At 36.8% G+C, this 25,379-nt stretch overlaps 2 protein-coding genes and 1 long non-coding RNA gene across 3 annotated transcripts in view; 2 read left to right on the top strand and 1 right to left on the bottom strand.

The window, feature by feature from the left end:
* Positions 1–25,379, top strand: part of LOC147846759 (uncharacterized) — a 1,232,122-nt gene that overhangs the window by 412,470 nt on the left and 794,273 nt on the right. The window lies entirely within an intron of this gene.
* Positions 1–25,379, top strand: part of tusc3 (tumor suppressor candidate 3) — a 195,535-nt gene that overhangs the window by 34,368 nt on the left and 135,788 nt on the right.
* LOC147846765 (uncharacterized) lies at positions 2,286–5,608 on the bottom strand. Its single transcript, XM_087237023.1, has 2 exons — positions 5,085–5,608; positions 2,286–5,044 (listed from the first exon to the last, which is right to left on the bottom strand). Exon 2 carries the CDS (start codon positions 4,295–4,297, stop codon positions 2,429–2,431), a length of 1,869 nt encoding a protein of 622 aa, XP_087093149.1. The 5' UTR covers positions 4,298–5,044; positions 5,085–5,608; the 3' UTR covers positions 2,286–2,428.

The raw sequence follows: 25,379 nt of genomic DNA on the forward strand, positions 1-25,379 counted from the left end.
CGTTCTTTCTGAGAGGCGAAATCATCAATCTGTTCATCATGGGGCCGTCTTGAGAGTCCATCTGCATCTAGATTTCTTTTGCCTGCACGATACTGGATCTTAAAATTGAATGTTGACAGGCTGGACAGCCATCTGTAACTGGTTGCATCGAGTTTTGCAGATGTTAATATGTAGGTGAGTGGGTTGCTGTCTGTAATCACAGTGAACTCTCCTCCATACAGATAGTCACTGAATTTGGCTGTGACTGCCCACTTGAGTGCAAGGAACTCTAATTTGTGAGCGGGGTACTTTGCTTCACTTTTAGTTAGTCCCCTACTTGCAAAGGCAATCACCCTCATTCGACCTTCCTGCTCTTGATAAAGAGCTGCTCCAAGTCCAACAGTGCTGGCATCAGTGGTCAACACATAGGGGAGTCTAGGATCTGCGTATCCTAGGACTGGAGCAGAGGTCAACTTCTCTATGATTGTGTTAAATGCCCACTGACAATCCTGGTTCCATCGCTCTCCAAACTGTTCTTTAGGATCCAGGTAAGGTGTACTTTTTGTGGGGTTTCGTTTCTGATTTTTCTGCAGTGGGGGATATCCAATAGTAAGGTCATTAAGGGGTCTTGTGATTTTTGAGAAGTCTTGAACGAACCTTCTGTAGTATCCTGCAAATCCAAGAAAAGATTTCAGTTCTTTAAGGTTTTTAGGTCTTGGCCAGGTTTTGAGAGCTTCAATTTTGGTTGGATCTGTTTCAACACCATTCTGAGAGACTATGTGGCCTAAGTACTGGACTGATGTTTGGAAAAACTTGCACTTCTTGGGAGAAAGCTTTAATCCGTATTCTTTTAGTCGTGTCAGGACTTGCAAGAGTTTGGCTTTGTGCTCTTCTAATGTCTTGGAAAAGACAATAAGGTCGTCTATGAAAACTAGGACGTCTTTTCTGTTAAGATCACCCATGCATCGCTCCATCAGCCTCTGAAATGTACTTGGTGCATTAGTGACGCCTTGAGGCATTCTGTTAAATTCATAGAATCCTAAAGGACAGACGAATGCAGTCTTTGATTTATCAGCCTCTTCCATCTCAATTTGATAAAAGCCTGATTTTAAGTCGAGAACTGAAAACCATTTGGAGCCAGATAGAACAGAAAAGGCTTCCTCCAAATTAGGCAGGGCATATGCATCTTTTACAGTTTGCGAGTTTAACTTTCTGAAGTCAATGCAGAGGCGTACATCATTGTCTTTCTTTCTTACTACTACAATTGGAGAAGCAAAAGACGATTCAGATTCTCTGATGATGTTTGCATCAAGGAGTTCTTTAAGATGCCGTCTTACAGCATCGACATCCTGGGGATGGATAGGCCGAGAACGCTGCTTGAATGGGGTGCTATCACTGAGATGGATATGGTGTTTTACTTTGTTTGTGTGGCCATAATCCAAGTCATGAAGTGCAAATACATCCTGCATGGAGTTTACAAGATCAGTTATCTTTTCCTTCCAATCATTTGATAACGGAGAGTCACCAAAGTCAGGGATGATTCTATTTTGTGCAGGATTTGTAACTTTGCTCACAGAAGCATTTACTGGTTTTCTTCCCTCAATCACACTTTGTACAGCATGTACTTCGGCCAATACTGCTTTTGGAGGGATAATTAAATCAATTTGTGTCTCATTTCTTAGCACTATTGGTATTTGGACATTGCGTTTTGCAGGTAGAGAATGCAAACTGCTTGCCACAAGTAATCCACCAGGCAAAGATGACGATACTGAGGGTTCAATTGTAACACAAGTCTCTGAGAGTGGCCCAATAACTTTGACGCATCCATTAAGAACTACAGTACTTCCAGCTGCTATCACTTCAGGCATGTCTCCTTTTACTTTCACTTGGCCCAGGACATTCACACCAGCCTGCTGCAGTCTTGCTTCTAGAACTCTTATCACAGCTTGATACCCTTGATAACGTGACATAACTCTGGGCTTGACTGTTTGAGCATGACCAGCATATAAGACATCTAGGGTGTTAGTGCCAATAAGGATTTGGGGTGTTTGTGTTAGGTCTGGGACAACTAGGGCCAATGTTGGAACTTCGGCCTCAGTTCCTAAAAACTCTTGTGGAAACTTTAGAGTCAGTTCAACATATCCAAGGTAAGGAACAGCTTGGCCGTTTGCCCCTTCAACCTCTAACAGATGATTCAACGGCTGCATAGGATGCCGTGACAGGTAGCGGTTGTAGAAAGACATGGGGACTGTTGTGACTTGAGACCCTGTGTCTAGCAAGCAATTCACTTCCTTTTCTTCAATTTTGACTCTAGCAGTGCACTTCATTCCCACTAGTCCGGCTGGTAACTTTAAGGAGTTCCTGGTATCTGCATGCTTATTAAGTGCTTGTTGATTATTTGGGCTTTGTTTTCTCTTAGTCCCCATCCGCCCTGCGATAGAGACTGATTTTAGTTTAAAGGCACTGTGGCTCCTCCATTTCTAAGATCCCACTCAGCTTGTTTCTCTCTTAAATTTTGTCTCTTTTCTTCAACTCTAAATCGGTTTGGTGCATTTTCACAGTAAATGGCAAGATGACCATCATCTCCACAGCGAAAGCAATACCATGGTCTGGGTCGATTGGTTCTTAATTCAGTGGTTTTTTGCCTTCCATTTCTCTCTCGACTGACACCAAAATCACTAGGATTATTACTCTGTTGAGGGGATTTCTGAAACTGCTTTTTCTGTGCTCCAGAAGTGGCAAGTTGGACTTTAAGCTCTGCTATCTGTCCTTTTAGTTGCTGAAGCTCACTTGCCTCAGTTCTCTCCCTTACTTCCTGGTCAGCTGCTGTTTTAATGGCAGTGATTTGGTTTTGGAGAGCCATAATCTCTTTTTTCAAAGCATCAGCTTCAGATGTTTCAGGATACTGGGTTTTACTTTTCTGTTTAGAAACTTTCTGTTTTGGATTTTCGAATGCTGGAATATTAGTAGCATCCACTTCAAGTGAGTTATCAAAATGAGCAGACTGTTGGTGAGTTATTGTTCTTAATTTGAGTGGGGTTGGTGAGGGTCTGCCCAAACCAAGATGCTTTCTCATTCTCTCTTCTTTTGAAGTTTTCTTCTCCTCAGCTGTTCTTAAGAGTACTGCTAACTCAGCAAAGGAGAGTGGATCAGCTTTTATTCTCTCTAGCTGCAATTCAACTATCAAGGCATTGTCCCAACAGCCACGGCAGAACTGTTTCAGGAGATAACGGTCTCGTTCACTCTCCGCAATCCCTCCACGCCTAATGGTAGTGCACAAGAGCACATACAATCTATGAAGATAGGCAGATGATTTTTCACCAGGATCCTGCAGAGTGTTTATGAACTTTGCTAATAATTCATCTCCATCTTCCACTGAACCGTAAACAGACTCTAGTAACCTCAGACACTCTGATGCTGGAGCAGTGGGGCTCACATGCTTAATGACATCTGAAGCAGGCGGTAACAGGCTGTCTAGAATTTTTTGCATTTTATGTGACTCAGAAAGGGATAACTCATTCAACAAATAGTCAACGCTTGTCCGCCATGTGTCGAAGTCAGGCTCATTACCTGGACGAGGCATCCTTCCAGAAAAGGCTTTTAAGCGGAAAGAAGCACTGTGTTGGGGCACTGTTTCACTCATCTTCACAACATGTTCCATAATTACTCTCTGAATGTCTGGGGGGTGCATAGAGGATATAGGAATTCTCACAGATACAGAATTGCCTTCTGTTAAACTATGGGGCGATGTAGTACTCATGTTCACCTTGGCTGGGTTGTTATTATCAATTTTTAGAGCAGATGGCTTGAAACTTCCAGTTCGCTGAGGGGTGTTAGTTACACTTGTCAAGACTTTTGTGCTGGATTTTAAATTTTCAAGTCCACAATCTTCTCTGTGTGATGCATCATCCAAATGTGTCACTCCATTCATTTTCATTGAATTTTGCTTAATGATATCTTGTTGGGATTCTACATTTTTATCCTCTAGTGACTTCAGTTGTTTTGCTGTGTCGCTAGATGTGGCGGTGCTGTAAGCAGTACTCAATTTGTGTATGCGGAATATAACGCTCATATCAGTAGGGCTTACGATAGTCAAAGGCAATTGAGGCTCAATGTTGCAAATGGCGGAGTTGTGTGAAAACTCAACAACTGCATTATGATGAAATACAGACTGCGGATCATCAATCAGAAAGTTTTGCCGTATAGAACCAAATCTCAAAAGGTAGGATTCTACGACTTCATCTGTTTCAGTTAGGGTTAAACCACTAATAATCACTGCATTTTCTATTTTAACGTCTTCTCGTTCTATGACATCCATTGTAATGTTATATTTTCACTATATATGCGTATTTCAATAATTATTCACCTCAAAAGCTGCTGCTTTCTCGCTCCTGGCTGGCTCGCCAAGATTGTAGCAAGTACGATTGATTTGTCGCGATTGCGTATTTTTCAATGTGGGCCAATTGGTCAGAAGAGAAAGAACGGCTACTGGAGAGAGGAAAGCAGCACAGCAGGTGAGTGAATAATCAGACACAGTCAGTTTTTTCTTCAATATAGTTTATATAATTAGAAATATGTTATGAGTTTGTGAATTTCTGTCCAATAAGCATAAGTATTTATGTATATATATAGGTTCGATTATAAATTATAATAATAAAAAGTAAATAATTTTCTCTTTTTTTCTTTACACAGATGAACGTGAAGTCAATATACAGTTAAAACAAAGTTGTGATCAAGACAGTTGAGAAATTTCAAACACTTGTACAAAATGAAAATAAAAATCTTAGAAAGCTACAACACTGTGTTACCCTTTGTATAAAACAAAGTAAAGAAGGCAATAAATTTGTGATAAAAAATACTCTGTATTCTCAAATGTAATAAATAAAAGAAAATAAAGAAATAAATCAATAATAAATATACCAACTCTACTCAAATGCAGGCTATAATTCAATATTCACACTTTTAACTCAATAAATCATTAATGTGCTCAAATAAATCACCTCTCTGTTTAAAGAATCAATACACGGTTCAAATGAATCACCTCCCTGTTCAAAAGATCGCTACTCTGTTAAAATGAATCACCTCACTGTTCAAAGAATCAAAACTCTGTTCAAATGAATCGTTCGCTACTCAAAAGATTCGTTTTGCTGTCCAAAGGATTTGTTTCGCTTTCAGATGATTCGTTCCACCGGTTGCCGTTCACAGTTCAATACCAAGGATTTCGTGAAAGAGAACTGTTGATTCTCTTAGCTCAGTTCCAGTAAAGGTTTTCCGTTGAGGATTTTAGGAAAAGTAAGAAGGAAAAGCGGAAGGTCGCGATGAGTCCGAGTCTCGTTTCTCCAAACAATCAAAAGAACTCTCCTACCAGTCCGGTGGCACAAACACACAGTCTAACAGGAGAGTCGGTTCCGTGGGTGGCTCGCCGTAAGTTTCTCCTCGAGTCCAACGTGAATTAGGGACTCATCACAGATGCTTCGACACACACAAAAAACCCAGCCAAGGAAATCACTCAAAATCAAAGCGAAAACCCAGGAAAACTCCAGGTGGCACTCGTGTGCAGATTTCACTCTCATATACAAATGACGCTTTTTCTCTCAATCTTCTCTCACTCCCTTGCAAACACTGAATCACCATAGCAACAGTAAACACAAACTAACAGACAAGTGAGATTTGTTATTGTTTGGAAAGCTGATCTGCTGCTAAAGTGTAAGGCACGATGATGTCATTCTAAAGCACTACTCCCTTGAATGCTGTATAATACTCTTTTATAAATTATTTATATAAATAAATAATTTTAATGTATATTATTTAATCGAGTATTCTGCCAGTGTTTTTTCTCATATTTATAAGGGTATTTCTATTTTTTCTATTGCTGTGTACTAACAACTAGTAACCTGGGTTATCCGGGTTACACATGCGTCTTGCAAAAACAGAGATCATGGCGCACAATCTGACAGCACACAAATTAAACAATAGCACGGACAAACCAAAACCCATTTTCACCGGCTACATGACTATACAGACCTCAGTGTTTTTGAAAATCTTTATTCTGACACGTTTTAGTGACTTGATATACTGCATTTGGCCTAAACTAAACAAAAGTTACCAAAAAGTTACAGGTTAAAACCTCATGAATTAATCATAGTAATTTTTTGCCTAGTTAAGTGTTTTTGAGACCACTTTTTGTCTGGCTATGCCTGAAAAGCATTGTGAAAGCGCCAGTAAAGTTTTAGCTGGTTACTATAGGATTACAGATTCAAACCTGACAAGAACTGATCCTTTTTTAAGGATTATAATTCAGTCTGCATTTAGATACTGGTTGATTTATTTTTTTTTGTCCTTTTTTTGCCTCCATATTCATGAAAAGCGACATGAAAAGCAGGTAGGGCTGAACTTATTTTTTTTTTAGAGTTTTGTGCATTCACATACTACTGCTAACATTTTCATCTCAGTACACTTGACATTCTCGTACACATTTGAGCTGGACTGATTACCTTAACATTGCAGGTTTAAACCCCAAAATGATTTACCTTGAATAATTTATTTTCTGAAAAATTTGTAAGAACTAGTTTTGATGTAGATGAGTTACTGTGAATGATCTGTTTTTGAAAGTGTGTTCAGACACTGTACCAACACTGATAGTGTTTTTCGCCATGCCTGAAAAGCAACGTGAAGAGCGCAGACACAATTTAGTTTAAGTTCACTTTGTCAATTTAAAGTCACTTTGATGGCTTCATTGCTTGACAGATACGGGAATTCATCAAGGTAATTGGAGCGGAAAGATTTCCTTCTTTTGCTTGCCCAACAGAGCACAGTGATGTGCTTTTATCTGACACTCCCTGTAATTAAAGATAAGAACCTAAATATTAAAACCATCCAGAGAAGCCAATTACATCCACAGCCAACTTCAAGCCACAGACTATATATTCTATACAAATTTAAAGTCTTAAGAGAACATATATAATAAAATATAACAAAATATAATATAATATAATATAATATAATATAATATAATATAATATAATATAATATAATATAATATAATATAATATAGTTGGATTCAGATACACAGGCACTTTAAGTATATAGAGCATTTGGGATTGGATCTAAAGCAGTAATAGTGTGATGTGTACTGTTTCTACTGTATACACTTACTCCTAAACTGATATAAGATTTTGGTTAGACCACCCACCCCTGATAAACTCACTCATTGAGTTAAAACGTATAACTGCCAAGCTGTCATAACAGAGCCGACTCTCTGAAGGATCAGAACTTTGCTTTTACTGGATCATGTCAGAGTTTATGCTTGCATTGTGAAGAGCAAATTGAACCAAGGTTTGCAGATTCCAGATAAGCTCCTTTACCCATGAAAGCCAAGATCAGGGCACACAGGAGGAGTATTATATCATCCACAATGTCTGGGCCTGCCAAAGGGCTGGAGCATAATGAGATTGATCTTGATATGAAATAGCACCATGTTCAGTTTTTCTTCAAGCTTTGTAATCAGACTTTGGAAGGCGAAGAAAGAATGGAAGGAGGGTTAGTAGAGAGTTTGGATTAGAGAGTAAGAAAGGGAACTCTTAAAGGTTGTGAAAAACGTAGGAAGATGGAGGGTGAGGGTTAACAGGGTTTTAGGCTGTGATTTACAGTAATCAATAATGTACTAAAGCTGAATTTTCTACAAATCACACAGAAATTGTGTTGAATGTTAGTTTATGTTCATTTAGACTGTATGTTATCTTCTTAGTTGATTAGGTCTGAATGAAAAGCTGTTAATGATGATACAAAAAAAGGAAAAATAGTAAAAATTTATATTTGTTTATTTATTTATTTTTTGCCTATTTTATTTATTTTTAGTGAATTAAATTATTTTTATTTATATATATTTTTTTTGTTTTATTTATTTTTTTTATATGTATATTTCATTTGTTTTATTTATATATATTTGTATCTATTTATCTTTATTTGTTTAATAATTTTAATTGTATTTTAATATTTTTACAATAGTAATATTAATAATAATAAATTTGTTTTATTTATTTATTTATTTTTTTATTATTTTATAGTTTGCTTTCCTATAAAGTCATTTATTGGCACGTAAAATGTTGAGCATTATCCTGACTAAAACACAGGGAGGTAGTCAGTATAAGCATCTAAATTGAGTTATCTGAAATCTGGACTATTTTGATTATTTAATTTGTTGGCAAAAAAGCCATTTGTCTTCTTAACGTTTAATTTTCAGAACCATTGGCTCCCAAGGAATTCATTTTATCTTGAGTCCTGATTGTAGCAGAATAAAGTGATTGTCTGTTTATATAACAGGGAAAAAAGCTTCACAAAGTTCTACCAAGAAAGTAAAACCAGCACACGCAGTTAGATAAGAAAGCGGAATCAACTAAGATAGATTAAACATTTCACTACCACATCTGTTAATGGACTGATCTAAAGTAAGACATCCATTGATTCTAGACACCCTGCTGTTTATTTATTTAAATTTTTTATTTAACAGGAGCAGCTGGGGTTGGCTTATCAATTACCACACGCACGCCATTAATCTGAAAAGTACTTCTGCCGCTACATGCTAGTCATTACACAAACAAGTTCTTGCACAATGAAAGTTTTCGAAGACCACAACTAGATACCCATATACTCCCTACAAGATGGATGAAACCACTCATTTACATTTCCAAGCAGAAAAGACTTGTTAATGTCTGTACTAGGGCTCCCACCAACAACTATCTAAATTGATCTGTCAATTATTATTTTGTTTAATAGATGTTCCAAATGCTGCCCTATACTAAGTATTATAATTATTTCTCATGGTTATGCATTAACATTTAGAGGGCAATTTTTAAGGCAAGAAACTAAACAATTGCTGCAATTATTATGTTGTGTAGTTTGAATAATAAAGTCAGTTGGATTCGTTATTGCGGCACAGTGGCTCAGTGGTTAGCACTATCGCCTCACAGCAAGAAGGTTGCTGGTTTGAGTCCTGGCTGGGTCAGTTGGCATTTTCGTGTGGAGTTTGCATGTTCTATCCATGTTTTCTTGAATTAAAAATGAACCCTGAAAAAGCCAAAGCAAAGCAAACACTACCAGTTTCTGTGGTATAAATACAGCAGTATAGAAAAGAGAGGGATCAACTTTAAATGTTACTTACTTGATTTATAATATTTTGTTCAGCAGTAGTTTGAAATACTAAGGCTGTTTCTCAATATATGTTATTCAGTGGTCTTGCGTCCTCGTGTTTTCGTGTAACCTCATCATCAGCTGCTAAAGTTTAGTTCCAATACGCATGACCGCAAGTTCGGAGGACGCGTGAAACTTCCCAGATGTGTTCATGATATCGAGGACGCAATGATGCAGACTTGAGCACCGATCTCGCTCTAGAAGTCCCAGAAGTTATTGCGACTGGAGGTGGGAAGCGCAGCGTTTTATTTAGATTTATTATTAAAGTTCAGAGATATAAATTATTTGTCTCAGGAGTTTCCCTAAATGAAACGGTCAATATAAACATCACAATGGACATCTTAATAAAGGAATAAACACATTAAGGGTGTTTGTTTGCTGAAATTCGTATTAAAATTTGTTTTATTTATATTTTGCAACGTATATTTGTAAAGTCTTTATGCATAGTATATATTGTAAAAAAGGAGTAAAACAATAAATCATTGTATGAATGCTGTAATGTTTAAATTGTTTACCATTAAAAACCCGTGAAGGTCACGTGACCATCAGGAAGAACGCAGCATCTCATTTCTCAAAGGACGCGTTCTCTCTCAGTCTCTCGTGTTCTTTCCTCCGAGGACACCTGGCAAGACCGGTCTCCACAACAACACAAGTCTGTTTTCTGTGTTCTTGGAATTGAGAACCAGCCTATGTTTTTCTCCCTCTAAGGGCTTATTATGTGGTCTCTGTCGCCATCTTGTGGTAGTGTCAATTGTCACTTTCTTTAGTCTGCTCAGACAGGCTGATGGTGGCTGATGCACTGAATCTCTGAAATGAAAAACATTTAAAGTAGGCACTATTCTTAGAAATAAACTGCATAGTAGCAATCTAAACATTATTGACTAAAAAAGCCTTAAACGTACATTATGTTGTCCAACAGCAGTAATATTTGCCAAATTGTAGAGTGTTCACTGCTTGTCACTGTATGTGGGTGGAGTAATACACAAGGGTGAAGGGTGAAGAAGCTGTACAAATGCTGTTATTTGTAGAATAACGCATGGCTATCAGCCAAACATTTAAGAACCAGACAGGACTGTTGTATATAATATAATGTAATATATATATATATATATATATATATATATATATATATATATATATATATATATATATATATATATATATATATATATATATATTATTTATTTTATTTATTTTTTTATGATTGTAGCAGTAAAAAGACAAACAAACAGATTTTCACATATGGTAAAATTTGTGTTTTCTGTAAAAGTTAGTGTTTACAATATTAACCATTATATTAATTCTTTATATAATTTTAGGATTTATGTAATTTAAGTTTAATGTTTAATAATCCCTCTTTCTGTTATCTGTTGGACATACATACTTTTGTCTTTTTATCACTTGTCGTGAGAACAAAGTTTTTACAGTATTCCATATTTTTGCATTATGCTTTGAGACTAGGGTTAGGCTATGTCGAACAATTTGTCATCATACGATGTCTGGTGTGAAACATTGGGATGGACAATGGACAATGGTGAATGAATTATTTATGTAACAAATTAAATATTTGTAGCCTACCATTTCAACTACCTGACATGCATGGCTTTAGTTTTACTCATAACCAAATTATAAATAAATAACGATAAGTTACACACAAATTACCACGTGTCAATCACTTTTTCCGCTGCTCTCTGGCATGAATAGGCAGAGAGATCTATGTTGTTATAATGGCATCAACAAACATGGTTGGTAAGAAAGATGCACCAACTAACAGTATCTGCGGTATTCGCTAAAAGTACAAGCGTGAAAGTGAAACATTGAAGCAGTGTACTGACGCTGTGACACATTACCTGATAGATTCAAAAGACAGAATATTCATTAGATAGAGACAAGATTGATTAAATATCATGTTTAACAACTATAGTGAGACGCGATCCAGAAATCCTTTTCACATATAAAGCATTGCACAATTCTGCCCCAGTCTATGTCCGTGAACTTATATGGCCATATACAGCTTGTAGACCATTAAGGTCTCATGATCAGTTTCTCTTGTCTATCCCTCGATCTCGCTGCAAATCAAAAGGTGATTTTTGTGTTGCGGCCCCAAGGCTGTGGAACATTCTCCCTTTGAACATCAGGATTTCTGTATTCTTCAATGCGTTTAAATCTAACTTAAAGACTTATTTTTACTCCCTTGCCTTTTAGTGATGCAAACATGTTATTTCTTATCTGTTTTTTAGTATTACATATATACACATGAGGCGAGGCAGTGGCGCAGTAGGTAGTGATGTCGCCTCACAGCAAGAAGGTCACTAGGTCGCTGGTTCGAACGTTGGCTCAGTTGGTGTTTCTGTGTGGAGTTTGCATGTTCTCCCTGCCTTCGCGTGGGTTTCCTCCGGGTGCTCCGGTTTCCCCCACAGTCCAAAGACATGCTGGAGGTGAATTGGATAGGCTAAATTGTCCATAGTGTATGAGTGTGTGTGTCAATTTGTGAGTGGATGTTTCCCTGAGATGGGTTGCGGCTGGAAGGGCATCTGCTGCGTAAAAACTTGCTGGATAAGTTGGCGGTTCATTCTGCTGTGGCGACCCTGGATTAATAAAGGGTCTAAGCCGACAAGAAAATGAATGGATATATACACATGGTTTCCGCTACATTCATTGTTCCATGGCCGGGCGCCTAGCCAAAATTTATCCCACCACGGCTACATTACAGCTTCTCATTCAAAACATTATATTTTTTGAATAGCGGGTAATAATCGCTCTAAAATGTATTAAAGGGTAAGTGAATTATAACAGTATGCAAACAGACACAAGTATGTGATGCCTGAGCCCAGCAAACACGACCTATTGCTGCAGCACACATTAATACCGCTCTGTAGGTATTGGAGACATTCATAAATATTCCTAGCAAATCTAATAAATGTTGGAGACATACTCGTTACATAAACACACTAAATCGCACTTCAGCAGCATTTATTTGAGAGCACACAAGAAGATCTGCGCGCTCTTGAAGCGGCTTATATTTGAGGGGGCATGCAAGAAGTGTTGTGCACGAGCAGAGGAAATCCACGCGCAAGCAAAGAGATCCGCATGCTCGTAGGCTATTACATAAATGCGATCTTGACCTCTGATACTGAGCTCACGACATTTGTCATTTGAAATAACGCGACAGGTAGTTGGTATAGGTCTGTGTAAAAAAAGGCCTGCCGCCACACCTGCTTAAAATCTATATATCAGAGGAAACACACACATATATATATATATATATATATATATATATATATATATATATATATATATATATATATATATATACTTTCTTACATTTTCTTAAATATTTAATTTTATTGTAAAGCACATTGGATCATCTACAGTTGGGGGGTGGAGGATCGAGATGCCGGCTCAGCATTGTGATGTCTATCAGCCATCGGCGATCGACGATGGCATCGTCTATCAACCCAACCCTATTTAAGATGATGACAAAAGGCATAATTGTTTTTACTTTTGCCATTTCAACGTTTTACTCTGTGATTGAATAACACTTGTGTCACTTACAGTATGACACTGCTTTAATGGTTTCAAGTTTTAATGGCCAGTGGATTGGTAAACTCAGATGTTGTATGAAGCACCTGTGTCCTCGGTCCCTTTGAGCACATCTCAGTACAGAAAGAAGACGTGCAAATGCTTTTTCCCCTTCTTTTTTCCTTTGGGACGAAACAAAAGAGGGATGAAATAGGGGTTGTGCTCTCTCTGGAAAGACGACATGTTGAATTGTTTCATTTAGCCTTTGACCCTACTGGGGCCTTTGAAGAAAGAAAAAAAAAAAGTGTGTCTGTGTATGCTTTGTGTGTGTTTGTAATCGTGCAGATTTGATCTTCAGTCCCACTGGTTTGGTCAAAGTGGAACGGAATCTCACTCCTCCATCCATATTGCTTTTCTCCTCATCCTTTCCTCCCTGTGTGTGTGCTGTCTAAGCATGTGGATCTATGGATGTGTGGAGCCATTCCATGCCAATGTGAAAATGCCCTCATTCACTGGGGAATTCTAAAGCCATGATCAGCCTCTTTTCATTCCCTCCGTTCGTGCTGCAGAAACAAAAGAGAAAGAAAATGGCCTCTGGTTTTCTAACCCCACTCTTTCATCACTGTCAGACTTCAGTGGCCTTCATTTACTAAATGTAGACACTTTATGATCAGCATATACCCTTTACAAATAGTGATGGACCATCATGAAGCATCTGCAGAACTATTGCACTGTGGAAAATGCTGGGCTCCACACAATCAATTTGAAGAAATTAAGTTGAACTTTTTTAAAAATTTTTTAATGTTTTATTTTTTTTTACAAATTTAGGTAGGTTTTTTTTTTTTAATCCAGACATCCCTATCCATCCATCCCCATTCATCCATCCCTATCCATCCATCCCTATCCATCCATCCCCATTCATCCATCCCTATACATCCATCCCTATTCATCCATTCCTATCCATCTCTTTCTATCCATATCCATCACTATCCATATCCATCTCTATACACGTCTATCCCTGTCCATCCATCATCCCTATCCATATTCATCCCTATCCATCCACATCCATCCATCCATCCATCTACAGTATCAATCTCTATCAATATCCATCCCTATCCATCCATCTCTATCCATATCCATCCATATCCATCCCTATCCATCCATCTATCCATCCATCCATTCATCCATCTCTAATCATATCCATCCCTACATCCATCCATCCATCCATCCATCCGTCGACTTTATTCATTAGGGGTCGCTACAGCGGAATAAACCACCAACTTACCCAGCATATGTTTTACGCAGCTGATGGCCTTCCGGCCACAACTCAGTACTGGGAAACATCCATACACACTTGTACATTACGGTCAACTTAGTTTAATCAATTCACCTATTCCGCATGTCTTTGGATATGGGGTAAAACGGAGCACGTGGAGGAAACCCACACCAACACAGGGAAACATGCAAACTCTACACAGAAATGGCAACTGACCCAGCTGGAACTTAAACCACTGACCATCTTGCTGTGAGGCGACAGTGCTGACCACTGAGCCATCGTGTTGCCTCAATCCATCCATCTAAAACTAATAATTTTTTATGTTTTTTTTTTTTAGGAAAGGAAAAAAGTGAACAAATCGGTAATTATAAGAAATGCAATATTAAATCTCAAAACATTTGTTGCACTTTTTCATAATTATTAGAAATGACAGAAGTGTAATTAGCAACTTATACAAAACTCTGCATCCTCTTTCTAAAAAAAAAAAATAATAATAAAAAATAAAAAAAGGTCCTTCATTAAAATTCAGTGTGGTTCTCTCTTCCCACTGTCCCGGCAAACTCTCACACCAGGTTTGTTCTGCATCTCCTGCATATTCATGAGCTAGTGTTCTGATACCACCACCACAAATCACATTTTGAGTCATGTCTTGCGGAGCCGAGGTGATGATTATGTATTGGATGTGCGCAGCGGCATATTGGAGCGATGGATGCCACGCTAAGTGTGTGCGTGTGTTTGTGGAGGGTTAAAAAAGCAGACGGTAAGTGTTGTGAATAGAGAGAGAGAGAGATTAATGAGACAGACTTGGTCTCATTCGATGACAGCAGGGATACAGATGTCCCAGCGCAGTATGTGGCCTCCGAACAAAACTACTAGAGCTACGGAGAGAGGGAAGATGGCTTATTCTCAAAAGAGATAAAGTTAAGGAGAAGCAGAGAGGGGAAATAGTTACTTTTTAAAAGTGAGTTGTTTTTCTTAATGCAGGAGGATAAATCTTAGCCAAGAAGTGTTCAGGTCATATTTAAAAGCATAGTTCAGACCCCAAAAACACATTCTGTCATCATTTAATCACCTTCCACTTGAGTTTCTTTTCTTCTGTTGAACAGAAAATGATATATAATTAAGTATGTCAGAAATTTGATGCCATTTACTTTCATATTGACTAGATTTTATTTATTTATAAATCTTTTTTTTTTTTTTTGTCCATCAAAGGAAAACAAATTTCCAAATAGGAAGTTTGGAACCACTTGAGGGTGAACAAATGGTTAGTAAAAATTTATTTTATCATTTCAACTGATGTGGTATGAGAAGATGTCTCCTAAACAAGGCATAGTGCATACACATTTTTACAGCAAATCATAATTATCACACCCTTTAATGTTTTATTTTTTATTTTTTTTTATTTATCCAGGAGTATTAATTGCACATTCTTGTCATAATTTAATTTAATTAAAAATTTAGTTAATAAATGAAGTAGTTTTTTAATCAAACAAAAGTAATTTAAAATTATAATTATTTTAAATCCCTATTAGTGTCATGTAAGGGACGCTGACAATGGAGTGCAGATCCAAATGCAGGTTTATTAGATCAAAAGGTCAGCCAAGCAACGGTCAACACAGGGGCAAACAAATGTATACAGGAAATCCAAAGTCGTGGTCAGTAAACAGCCGAATGGTCAACAGGCAGGCAGTAGACAGGAATAAACAATAAAACAAAGCAAGGGTCAAACATGGCAAGTCAAGGAAAAAAGCTTCAAAATGTCACAAACAGTAAAACAAGACTCAGCCCAGAGGTGTGCGTGTGTGCTATGTATATAGTCCATTAAATCAGTTCATAACAATCTCCCAGCTGTGTGTTTTATCAATGGAACCTGGAACAGATGTGTGTGAGCGGTGCATGACTGGATATATAGTTGCGACACTTTAAGGTTTAAGTTTTTTTTGTTTTTTTTCATTCTTGTCATAATTTAACCCATATTTAAAATAATAAAACATATTTTAGTTGAGCAATTGTTTGATTGTTTCATTATATTATAATTAATAATTGTTAGTAATTAAAATCAATATTAGTGACGTAAGGGACGCTGACAAAGGAGTGCGGATCCAAATTCAGGTTTCTTAGAAGAATTGCAACAGTCAACAAAGAGTCAACAAGCAGCAGTCAACAAACAGGTGCAAACAGATTCATACAAGAAATCCAGAGTCGTGTTTAGTAAACAGGCAAATGGTCAAAAGGCAGACAGGAAAAAATAATAAAACAAAGCAAGGTTCACACACGGCAAGAGAAGGAAAACTCTTCGTAATGTCATAAACAGTAAAACAAGACTCAGCCCAGAGGTGTGCATGTGCTGTGTATATAGTCCATGTAATCAGTTCATAACGATCCTCTGGCTGTGCGTGTAATCAGTGGAATTCACAACAGGCATGTGTGAATAGTGCATGATATGTAGTTCTTTAGTGTGGTTTGTGTAGTTCTCCAGCGAACCGCATGTATACCAGCAATCTGCAATTAGATCGCGGGGTATTGTGACAATTATCACTCTTGTACGATAAAAATTGCTAAATAAAACGAAATAAATTCCAAAACTTTTAATTTTATTTTTATAACTTGATTGTTGACAATGTTAGATCACTCTCCATGCCAGATAAATAACATCTAGACCCGGACGCTGTCAGAGAATGTCTGTTTATCTGGGTTTCCAGACAACAAGCCAGCAGAGCCGCCCAGTAGCCAAACCTGTTAACCAACTTAACAATCTCCTATTAATATAGGAGTTGACTGAGAAAGCCAGAGAGGAACAGAAGCAGGAGATAAAGTAATGATGATAAAGACAGAGCAGAGTTTATTGAATAATCTTAGTTTAGCATGATTCAATCTCAGAATTCGTCTGACCAGGATAAATCCAGCAAGTGTTGTTATACCACAAGCAACAGCAATAGAAAATTACTGCTTCACAACATTATCCAGAGACAATACAGGCCTTGAAATGGAGACAATTTCTTATCTCTTATTCTTAAAAATACAAGTGTCACTGAAATCCTCACAGTCATACGTTTTAAATGATAGGAAACAAACAAAAAAAATAATAATATTAAAGCCATAATTATAGGAAAATACTAATAATAAAAAATAAAAACCATTATAAAATGACAAATAATAATCAATTATAACCAAATCAATAACTACTGATCAATAAAACGATACAATGATAATTAATTTTATAAATGACTAATGAATAAATAAAATGAATAAATAAATGAAGATTAAATGAATATAAACAAATGAAAATCTAACACAATGCAAATGTATGGTTGCTTACAAGCAACACACACATAAGTTTGCTACAAGGATTCTCATATTCTTGGTTAGATTCTTCAACAATGACTGACCTTTTTCCTTATGTTAACATTCTCTGTATATTTGGCTATACAGTACATGGACACTTAAAAATACATTCTAATGGTGTGGAAAAAACAATTGCAATAAAATTACAATAAATTTAAACTTAACTTTTTTAAACAATTTATGGAACCTGAAAAATGTTTAGAATATTTAGAGACTTTTATAAAGTTGTGTTTAACCATTTGATCTTTGTTGATTTCTAAGATGAGTTCTAAAAAGATCTCTCTATTGTTTAAATGTTTGAAATGCATCTGCCGTGTAAAGAAAGCTGATATAGCATTAAAACACTAAAATGCTACTCAACTGAAAGTTTTAAATCATTATCAAAATCAAAATATCATTCATTCATTCATTTATTAATTTTTCTTCAGCTTAGTCCCTTTATTCATCGGGGTCGCCACAGCAGAATGAATCATAAAAAAAAATATCTCCTTGTGAAATTAATTACAAATTTCTCAACAAACTTTCTTAAAATGATACTTTTAGAATCAGGATATTGAACATTTGACCTAACATTTCACAGCATATTTCCGCTTTACTTTAGGATTTTTCATTTTCTTTACTAATTTTCTGGAATAATTTACATTTGTGGACCCCAACAGTCTGATACATGCCCATGCGGAATTGTCTCCACCGAGCTCTCTTGTTTGTCGGTTGTTGTGAATGCAAGTGTCCTTTTACCTGCTGGACAGGATCATGGGTAATGTCTTATATCACAGGCAGGTGTAGGTAGTGACAGTTAAAGATTATTTCACTCCGCTTCTCCGTCGAACCCCACATTGTCTCCCCCTTATCTCACTCGGCCAGTCCGTCCTGACAGCGCTTATAAAAGTCATCACAGTAGCGACAATTAGCCTCGCTGTAATCCCATAGCTCGTCTGGACCTGTGGTAACACCACCTGTCAGGACACATAGCCTTTGTTGTGGTGTGAGGGGCTTTTTTCTTGGTGTCCTGTGCAAGAATGCAGACGGAGTGTTGGAAAATGTTCACCACAGGGTTTTGTCCTTTAGAAATCATTCAACGAAATAAGAAGTCAAATAAATACATCAAATGAATGCATACAAATAAATAAATGAAACGGCTTTTCAAAAAGGATCACGCTCTGCTCTTCTTTCTGACCTTTCGGAGAGTTTGTGTCTTTGTATTGCTGTCAGTTGTTGTTATCACATCAACACAAAAGCTATTTGCTGAGGGGCTTTTGAAGGGTAAGGATTAAGTAAGAAATAATGATCAGATCTGTCAGGTTTACAAAGGATATTGTAGTATTTTTATTCATTTGTGCATTCATTTCAAGTTGTATGGTCTTTTGTCTGTAACTGAGATATCTGTTTGATGTTTTTTAGATTTATTGCATAACCACAAAGTAATTGCCATAACATTCAGGCATGTTTGTTTAATTTATGTATTACCCAGTGAATCAAAGTGGAACTTTGTATATTTCCTCACCATACAATCATAAACCAGACAACGTGCTGGGTTGTTTAAGTATAATATGAAGCCCAATACAGCATTTTATTGACTGCAAGAATCAATCAATCAATCAATCAATCAATCAATCAATCAATCAATCAATCAATCAATCAAATAAAAATGAATAATAAAAACATTTTTAAAAATTATTAGAAAAAGTAATGAACACATTGCAGTGTAGATATTTTGACATTTCAGTAATGTAATATAAATATAAAACTAGTAGAAACTAAATTATAAAAACAAGGGCCCGAGTGGATGGAATATATGTTAATCTTCTGAACATATTTTAGATGAAATCTAGGAGCTCTTTCATCCTGCATAATGTATACAGCAATTCAATTCAATTAAATTCATCTTTATTTCTAAAGTGCTTTTACAATGTAAATTGAAACTGTGAAACTGTGTCCATCCAGTTTCAGTCTAGCAATGACCCAGAGACATTCAAAGTATAGAAAATGAACCACAAACATTGTCAAAACAACATTTAGGACTGAATTGCCAATTGTAAATGTGTACCCTGACCTGTGAGTCATTTTTATATACTGTTTTTATATACAAATGTAGATTATGGGAAGAATCAAAATCAATATTATTTTGGATTACTCTTATTGTGAAATGTATGATCTTTTTAATGTACAGTCCTACACATAAGTGTTCTTTGGAGCCTCTGAAGGCATATTAAATGTGTTGGCAATTTGTTTTGTACCTCTTAGGGCATGGAGGATGAGAGAGCTCTTAAATTTAATCTGAAATATCTTATTTTTTGCTTAGAAGATGAAGGTCTTGGAGGGTTGTAACGAAAAAAGGGTGAGTAATTAATAACACAATTCTCAATTTTGCGTGAAGTAACCCTTTAAGGGCATACACCATCTTGTGTAGCATTAATTCTCCTTGCATTTTGAACATCAGATTTTCTTTTAACTTTCAGAAAAGCACAATAAGTCCTATGTTTTCTTTTATTTTGCACCATCCACATGTTTTGCAGTTTAACAAGATGCACAGTCTTTCCAGATGAAAACAAGCCCCACAGCATGATACGGTCTCTACAATACTTTATTGTTAGTATTTTTTCCCCTTTTCTTCTTTTATGGAGTTATGGGCATTGTAAGCTCCGCACCACATCACTTTGAATTTTGGATCAAAAAGCCATTATTTATGAATTCCTCAATTCTTTCTGAAATATCTGTTCGAAAGGATCCCTGCAATACAGTTTTTTTTTTAATGATAATCTAGAAAGATGCCTCGGAAGGGTCTTTTCTGAAAGGATACAGTCTACATTCCACAGAATTGTAATCTCCAAGAAAAACCCACACATACAAACACACGTACACTCATCAGTCACTTTATTAGGTACACCTTACTAGTACCAGGTTGGACCCCCTTTTGCCTTCCGAATGGCCCTAATCTTTTGTGGCATAGATACAACAAGGTACTGAAAAAATAATCCTCAGAGATTTTATTCCAAATTGACATGATAGCATCAAGCAGTTGCTGCAGATTTGTCGGCTGCACATCCATGAAGCAAATCTCCCATTCCAACACACCCCAAAGGTGCTCTGTTAGGTTGAGATCTGGTGACTGTGGAGGCCATTTGAGTACAGTAAGGTCATTATCATGTTCAAGAAACCAGTCTGAGATGATTCGTGCTTTATAACATGATGCCTTATTTTGTTAGAAGTAGCCATCAGAAGATGGGCACACTGCGGTCATAAAGGAATGGGCATTGTCAGTAATAATACTCATGTAGGCTGAGGTGACATGATACTCAATTGGCACTAATGGGCCCAAAGTGTGCCAAGAAAATATTCCCACACCATTACACCACCACCAGCAGCCTGAACCTTTAATACAAGGCTGGATGGATCCATGCTTTCATGTTGTTAACATCAAATTCTATCCCTACCATCAGAATGTGGCAGCAGAAATCGGGACTCATCAGACGAGGCAATGTTTTTCAAATCTTTTACTGTCCATGTTTTATGTTTTTAGCTGATAGGAGTGGCTCCCAGTGTGGTCTTCTGCTGCTGTAGCCCATCCGCCTCAAGATTCAACGTGTTGTTCGTTCAGAGATGCTCTTCTGCATACCTCGTAACGAGTGGTCATTTGAGTTCTGTTGAGTTACCTTTCTATCAGCTCAAACCAGTCTGACCATTCTCCTCTGACCTCTGGCATCAACAAGGCATTTCCACCCTCAGAACTGCAGCTCACTGAATATTTTCTCTTTTTCTGACCATTCTTTGTAAACCCTAAAGGTTGTATATGAAAAACCCAGTAGATCAGCAGTTTCTGAAATACTCATACCAGCCCGTCTGGCATCAACAACCATAGCATGTTCAAAGTCACTTAAATCATCATTTCTACCCCATTCTGATGCTCAGTTTGAACTGCAGCAGATCGTCTTGACCATTTCTACATGCCTTAATGCATTGAGTTGCTGCCATGTGATTGGCTTGGTAGAAATTTGCGTTAACGAGCAGTTAGACAGGTGTACCTAATAAATTGGGTGTAAGTGAACAAAGCTTATCATATTCTTTGTCTTCGTCAGCAAGATCCACAATATGGACAAGCTGTCAACAACGTTTGTCACTTTATATAAACAAAGCACCTGCTGAAGGCCAAATAATGAAAATAAAAGCTTTAATGGTTATTCTTTATATGTACTAGAAGTTTCTACCAATACCTGTTTTAGAAAAATAGAGCATGGTTCTTGCTTTTTATTTATGTTTTTTTTTTCTACTGTACAAATGCAGAGAGAACAGGGAAAGTATGACAGAAATTTTGAGGAATCAAACATTAAGAAACAGGCTCGGTTTCGTCCTTTGTAGTTTGAACAGTATTCTTTTCTTTTCCTCTACGCTCGGCTGGTCTCTCACATCCTGGTCAGTACAGCACATCATTAATGCTGGTCTGATTGACAGCTAAACTGACAGCCAAGCTGTTTGGACATTGTGGGTGGAAACCCCTTTTTTCCTCATTTTCCTAAAGAAGACTGACAAGCTCACAAAAGAGACAGGAGGAGGAATGACATGTTCAGATCAGTGTGTATGTGTGTGTGTGCTCTACACATGGGAACTGTTTGTGCTTGAACACTCTTTAATCAGCATTTCCATCCATGTCTTTGCACAAGCCTTTATTTTTGTTACATCTAGTCAAGGCTTTCCCAAGCATTTTGATGGCCTACCAACTTCAACATGTTCTAACTCTTTCTAATCAAACGCATCTGATTCAGTTAATCGGCTTATTGGTAAAGACTTTGTGGTCTGAAATGGATGGGTCAGATAAGGGAGGCAACTAAATTGTTTAGTGTTGATGTGTTCATTCCTGCTTTAGGTTTGCAGTGTGCTTTGAAGTTTGCGGTCCCACTTTATATTAAGTGTCCTTAACTACTATGTATTTACATTAAAAAAATAAATACAATGTACTTACTGTGTTTATAATGTTTTTGAGAACACTTGTGGTGCTTTTGAGTTGGGATAGAGGTTGGGTTTTGGACAGGTTTGGAGGCATGGGTAGGTTTAAGGGTGGGTTAAGGTGTAAGGGGTGGTCAACAGTGTATTTACAAATGTAATTACAAAAGGTAACTACAGATGTAATTACGTACATGTATTTAAGCAAGTATGTACACAGTAAATACATGTATTTACACAATAAGTACATTGTAACTATTAATTCCTGTGTAAGTACATATTAGTTAAGGCCACTTAATATAAAGTGGGACCAAGTTTGCTAGTTTCCTGAGGAGCTTGATAGGTAGTTTCAGGTCTGTTTAATTAGGAAAAGAGCTGAACTCTGCAGGATAGTCGCCCCCTCGGCTGTAGGACTGGACACCGGGGTGTCTGCCACCTTGGACTGTAACACACCAAGCCAATGGTTGGCCAATGTCGGGCTGTCATTGAGCATCTGTCGACTCAGTTTCTGTGTCACTTTCTGCATTTTTGGCACGAGTTCGATCACCATCGACAGCTTTTTGGCTGTATGAGAATATACATCAATAAGAGTGACTACTCTCTTTTCAGCTTAGTGAACTAGTGCACAAGAAGAAAAACAAGAGTGACAAAAGCTATGAAGTACATGGACCACACAATGAACCTGAGAAATTTTTATTTAAACATCTTAAATTAAAAATTTGTAAAATAACACTGACAAATAATGCACTTTTTAAATCAATATTTCAGAAACCACATTTGAGTATTATAGAATTTAACTCATTTTAATAAAGTTCGTAAAACATGATGGTTTTTAAATTGTCAATTTTTAAAAATTACTCTGGTATTTTAATGTAAATATGAAGTGTAAGTGAATTGTTAAGTAGGCATCACAGTGGCGCAGTGGGTAGCACGATCACCTCACAGCAAGAAGGTCGCTGGTTCAAGCCCAGGCTGGGTCAGTCAAAAGACATGTGGTATAGGTGAATTTAATAAGCTAAATTGGTCAGTGTATGTGTGTAAATGCAAGCGTGTATGGGTGTTTTTCAGTGTTGAGTTGCAGCTGTAAGAACCTCCACTGCTTAAAACATATGCTGGATAATTTGGTTGTTCATTCCACTGTGGCAACCCCAAATTAATAAAGGGACTAAGCCGAATAAAAAAAAATAAATGAATGAATGAATGAATGGTTAAGTAGAGGACTTTACTGGAGTATGAATTTCAAAGGTGTTTGATTTAAAAAAAAATAATAATGGTGCTTTAAAAAGTCCTTGAAAATCCTTGAATCTGCAGTTCATGAAAGTGTGGGAACCCTGTCTACATTATGTCATTTTAGAGATCTGTTATAATGCTACTCTGTGCAGCCAAATAAAAAGCATAACATTTATTTCATGAACACTTTATGATAGTAGATGTGAAACAAACATAACTACTTTTTATACACATACACTTATATATTTAACAACACACTGTACATGCCAATTTGCACATGTATAGCTGCACAGCTGCACAGCTGCATGTATAACATTGTGGATAGTAATATACCTGTACATACACTTGTCAATTTGTATATTTGCATTCACTACTTAATTCAATTTTTAAAATATATGTATTATAAGATTTTTTTTTTCGTCCTGTCTCTGTAATTCTGCTGCACTGTAGAAGCTCTGTCACTCTTATGTATGAACTTACCTGGCAATAATGCTCTTTTTGATTCTGATCTATTGTAACATGTTAAAGCATACTTGTTTCCCCGTTTTCTATAGAACCAAACAAATCAAGGAAGTATGTTTTCTTTGGCATGGCAACACAGAAAATGGACCATGTTGCTAGTTAAAATGGCTTTTTTTCTTATTTTAAAATTGCTCTGGACTTGTACATTCTTCAAGACATTTGGGCTAATGCAATTACATAAGTAAGCCAAATGTATAACACTGTTCTGTTTTTTGGATATTTTAATTAAACAAATCGGTAACACTTTATTTTTAAGGTCTGTTTAAGTATTAGTAGACTGTCTGCTTAATATCTATTGATACTGCTTCTTTAACAGACATTTAACTGATTATAAGAAACAAGTACATGTCAACTTACACTAACCCCAACCTAACAGTCTACTTATAATCTAATGAGAATTAGTTGGCATGTATAATGTCACTTACATTTACCAAACGCACCATCAAAATAAAATGTGATCAACAAATTTTACACAGTGCTTTTAAAAATAACTGAAATAAGAATATTGTTTAATTTTATTTTCATTTTTTTCTCTCTCACACAAACATTACATTGCCCTTACACTTCTTCCTCCAAAAGCATTACGTTATAGCATATTCATCCCACAGTAAACCAGAGTAGGGGGCAGGAAGAGGTTGAACTGCATGAATAAGCTTGAAAAGAAGCTCTTTTTTTTCGCATGTTTCCTTTCCAATGCTAACAAACATCTATCTTGTCAAGCCTGAGGTGACCTCCGCACGATGTTTCAATTTGGGCTCGCTGACAGAGCCATCACTTGCCTCCTTTCTGTCAGGCTCTTCCAGTCCACAACAAATGCAGCTAAATAATGCAACATGCCCTTGAGTTTACACGCGCTCACAAAACTTTGATCATCCTTTTAAACAAACGAGTGCCCAGAGCCAAAACATCTGATGCGTTGTCAACTTTGGGAAGTAATATATACAGTAAAAGGACAAATTATTGATAAGAGTGAGGGAGCAAGGAAAACGTAGAAGACGATGATGGAAAAAAAAAAGTGTAAGAGAATTGAGGCTATAGGAGAAGGTGAAGGTGCATCTTTTGTCTGTGGTGAAGTTTGAAAACTATATCACTGGTACATTCGAGACTGAAATTGCAGTATTGTATTACTAATTAAAATGGTTTTGGGTTCAGTCTTAGGCTAAAAGAATTGTCGAAATGTATCAATTGTTAACACTTGCTACATTAGGCATCATTATACTTTACATTAAAGAAAAGTAGTGTCCGTGTGTGTTCCCACAATTTAATTATAAAGGGAATGCTGTTCATTTGTGTTATATGGTAGTTGTAATTTCACTGTAACACTGAACCCATGCAATATACTGTATGCGAAGTTACACTGACATCAAATCAAAATTGA

The sequence above is a fragment of the Danio rerio genome, chromosome 1, assembly GCF_052040795.2.
Source record: "Danio rerio strain M-AB ecotype USA chromosome 1, GRCz13ab, whole genome shotgun sequence".
Taxonomy (NCBI): Eukaryota; Metazoa; Chordata; class Actinopteri; order Cypriniformes; family Danionidae; genus Danio; species Danio rerio.

Coding starts and splice junctions, on each gene's coding strand:
- LOC147846765 (XM_087237023.1), bottom strand. CDS start 4,297: ATGGATGTCATAGAACGAGAAGACGTTAAAATAGAAAATGCAGTGATT.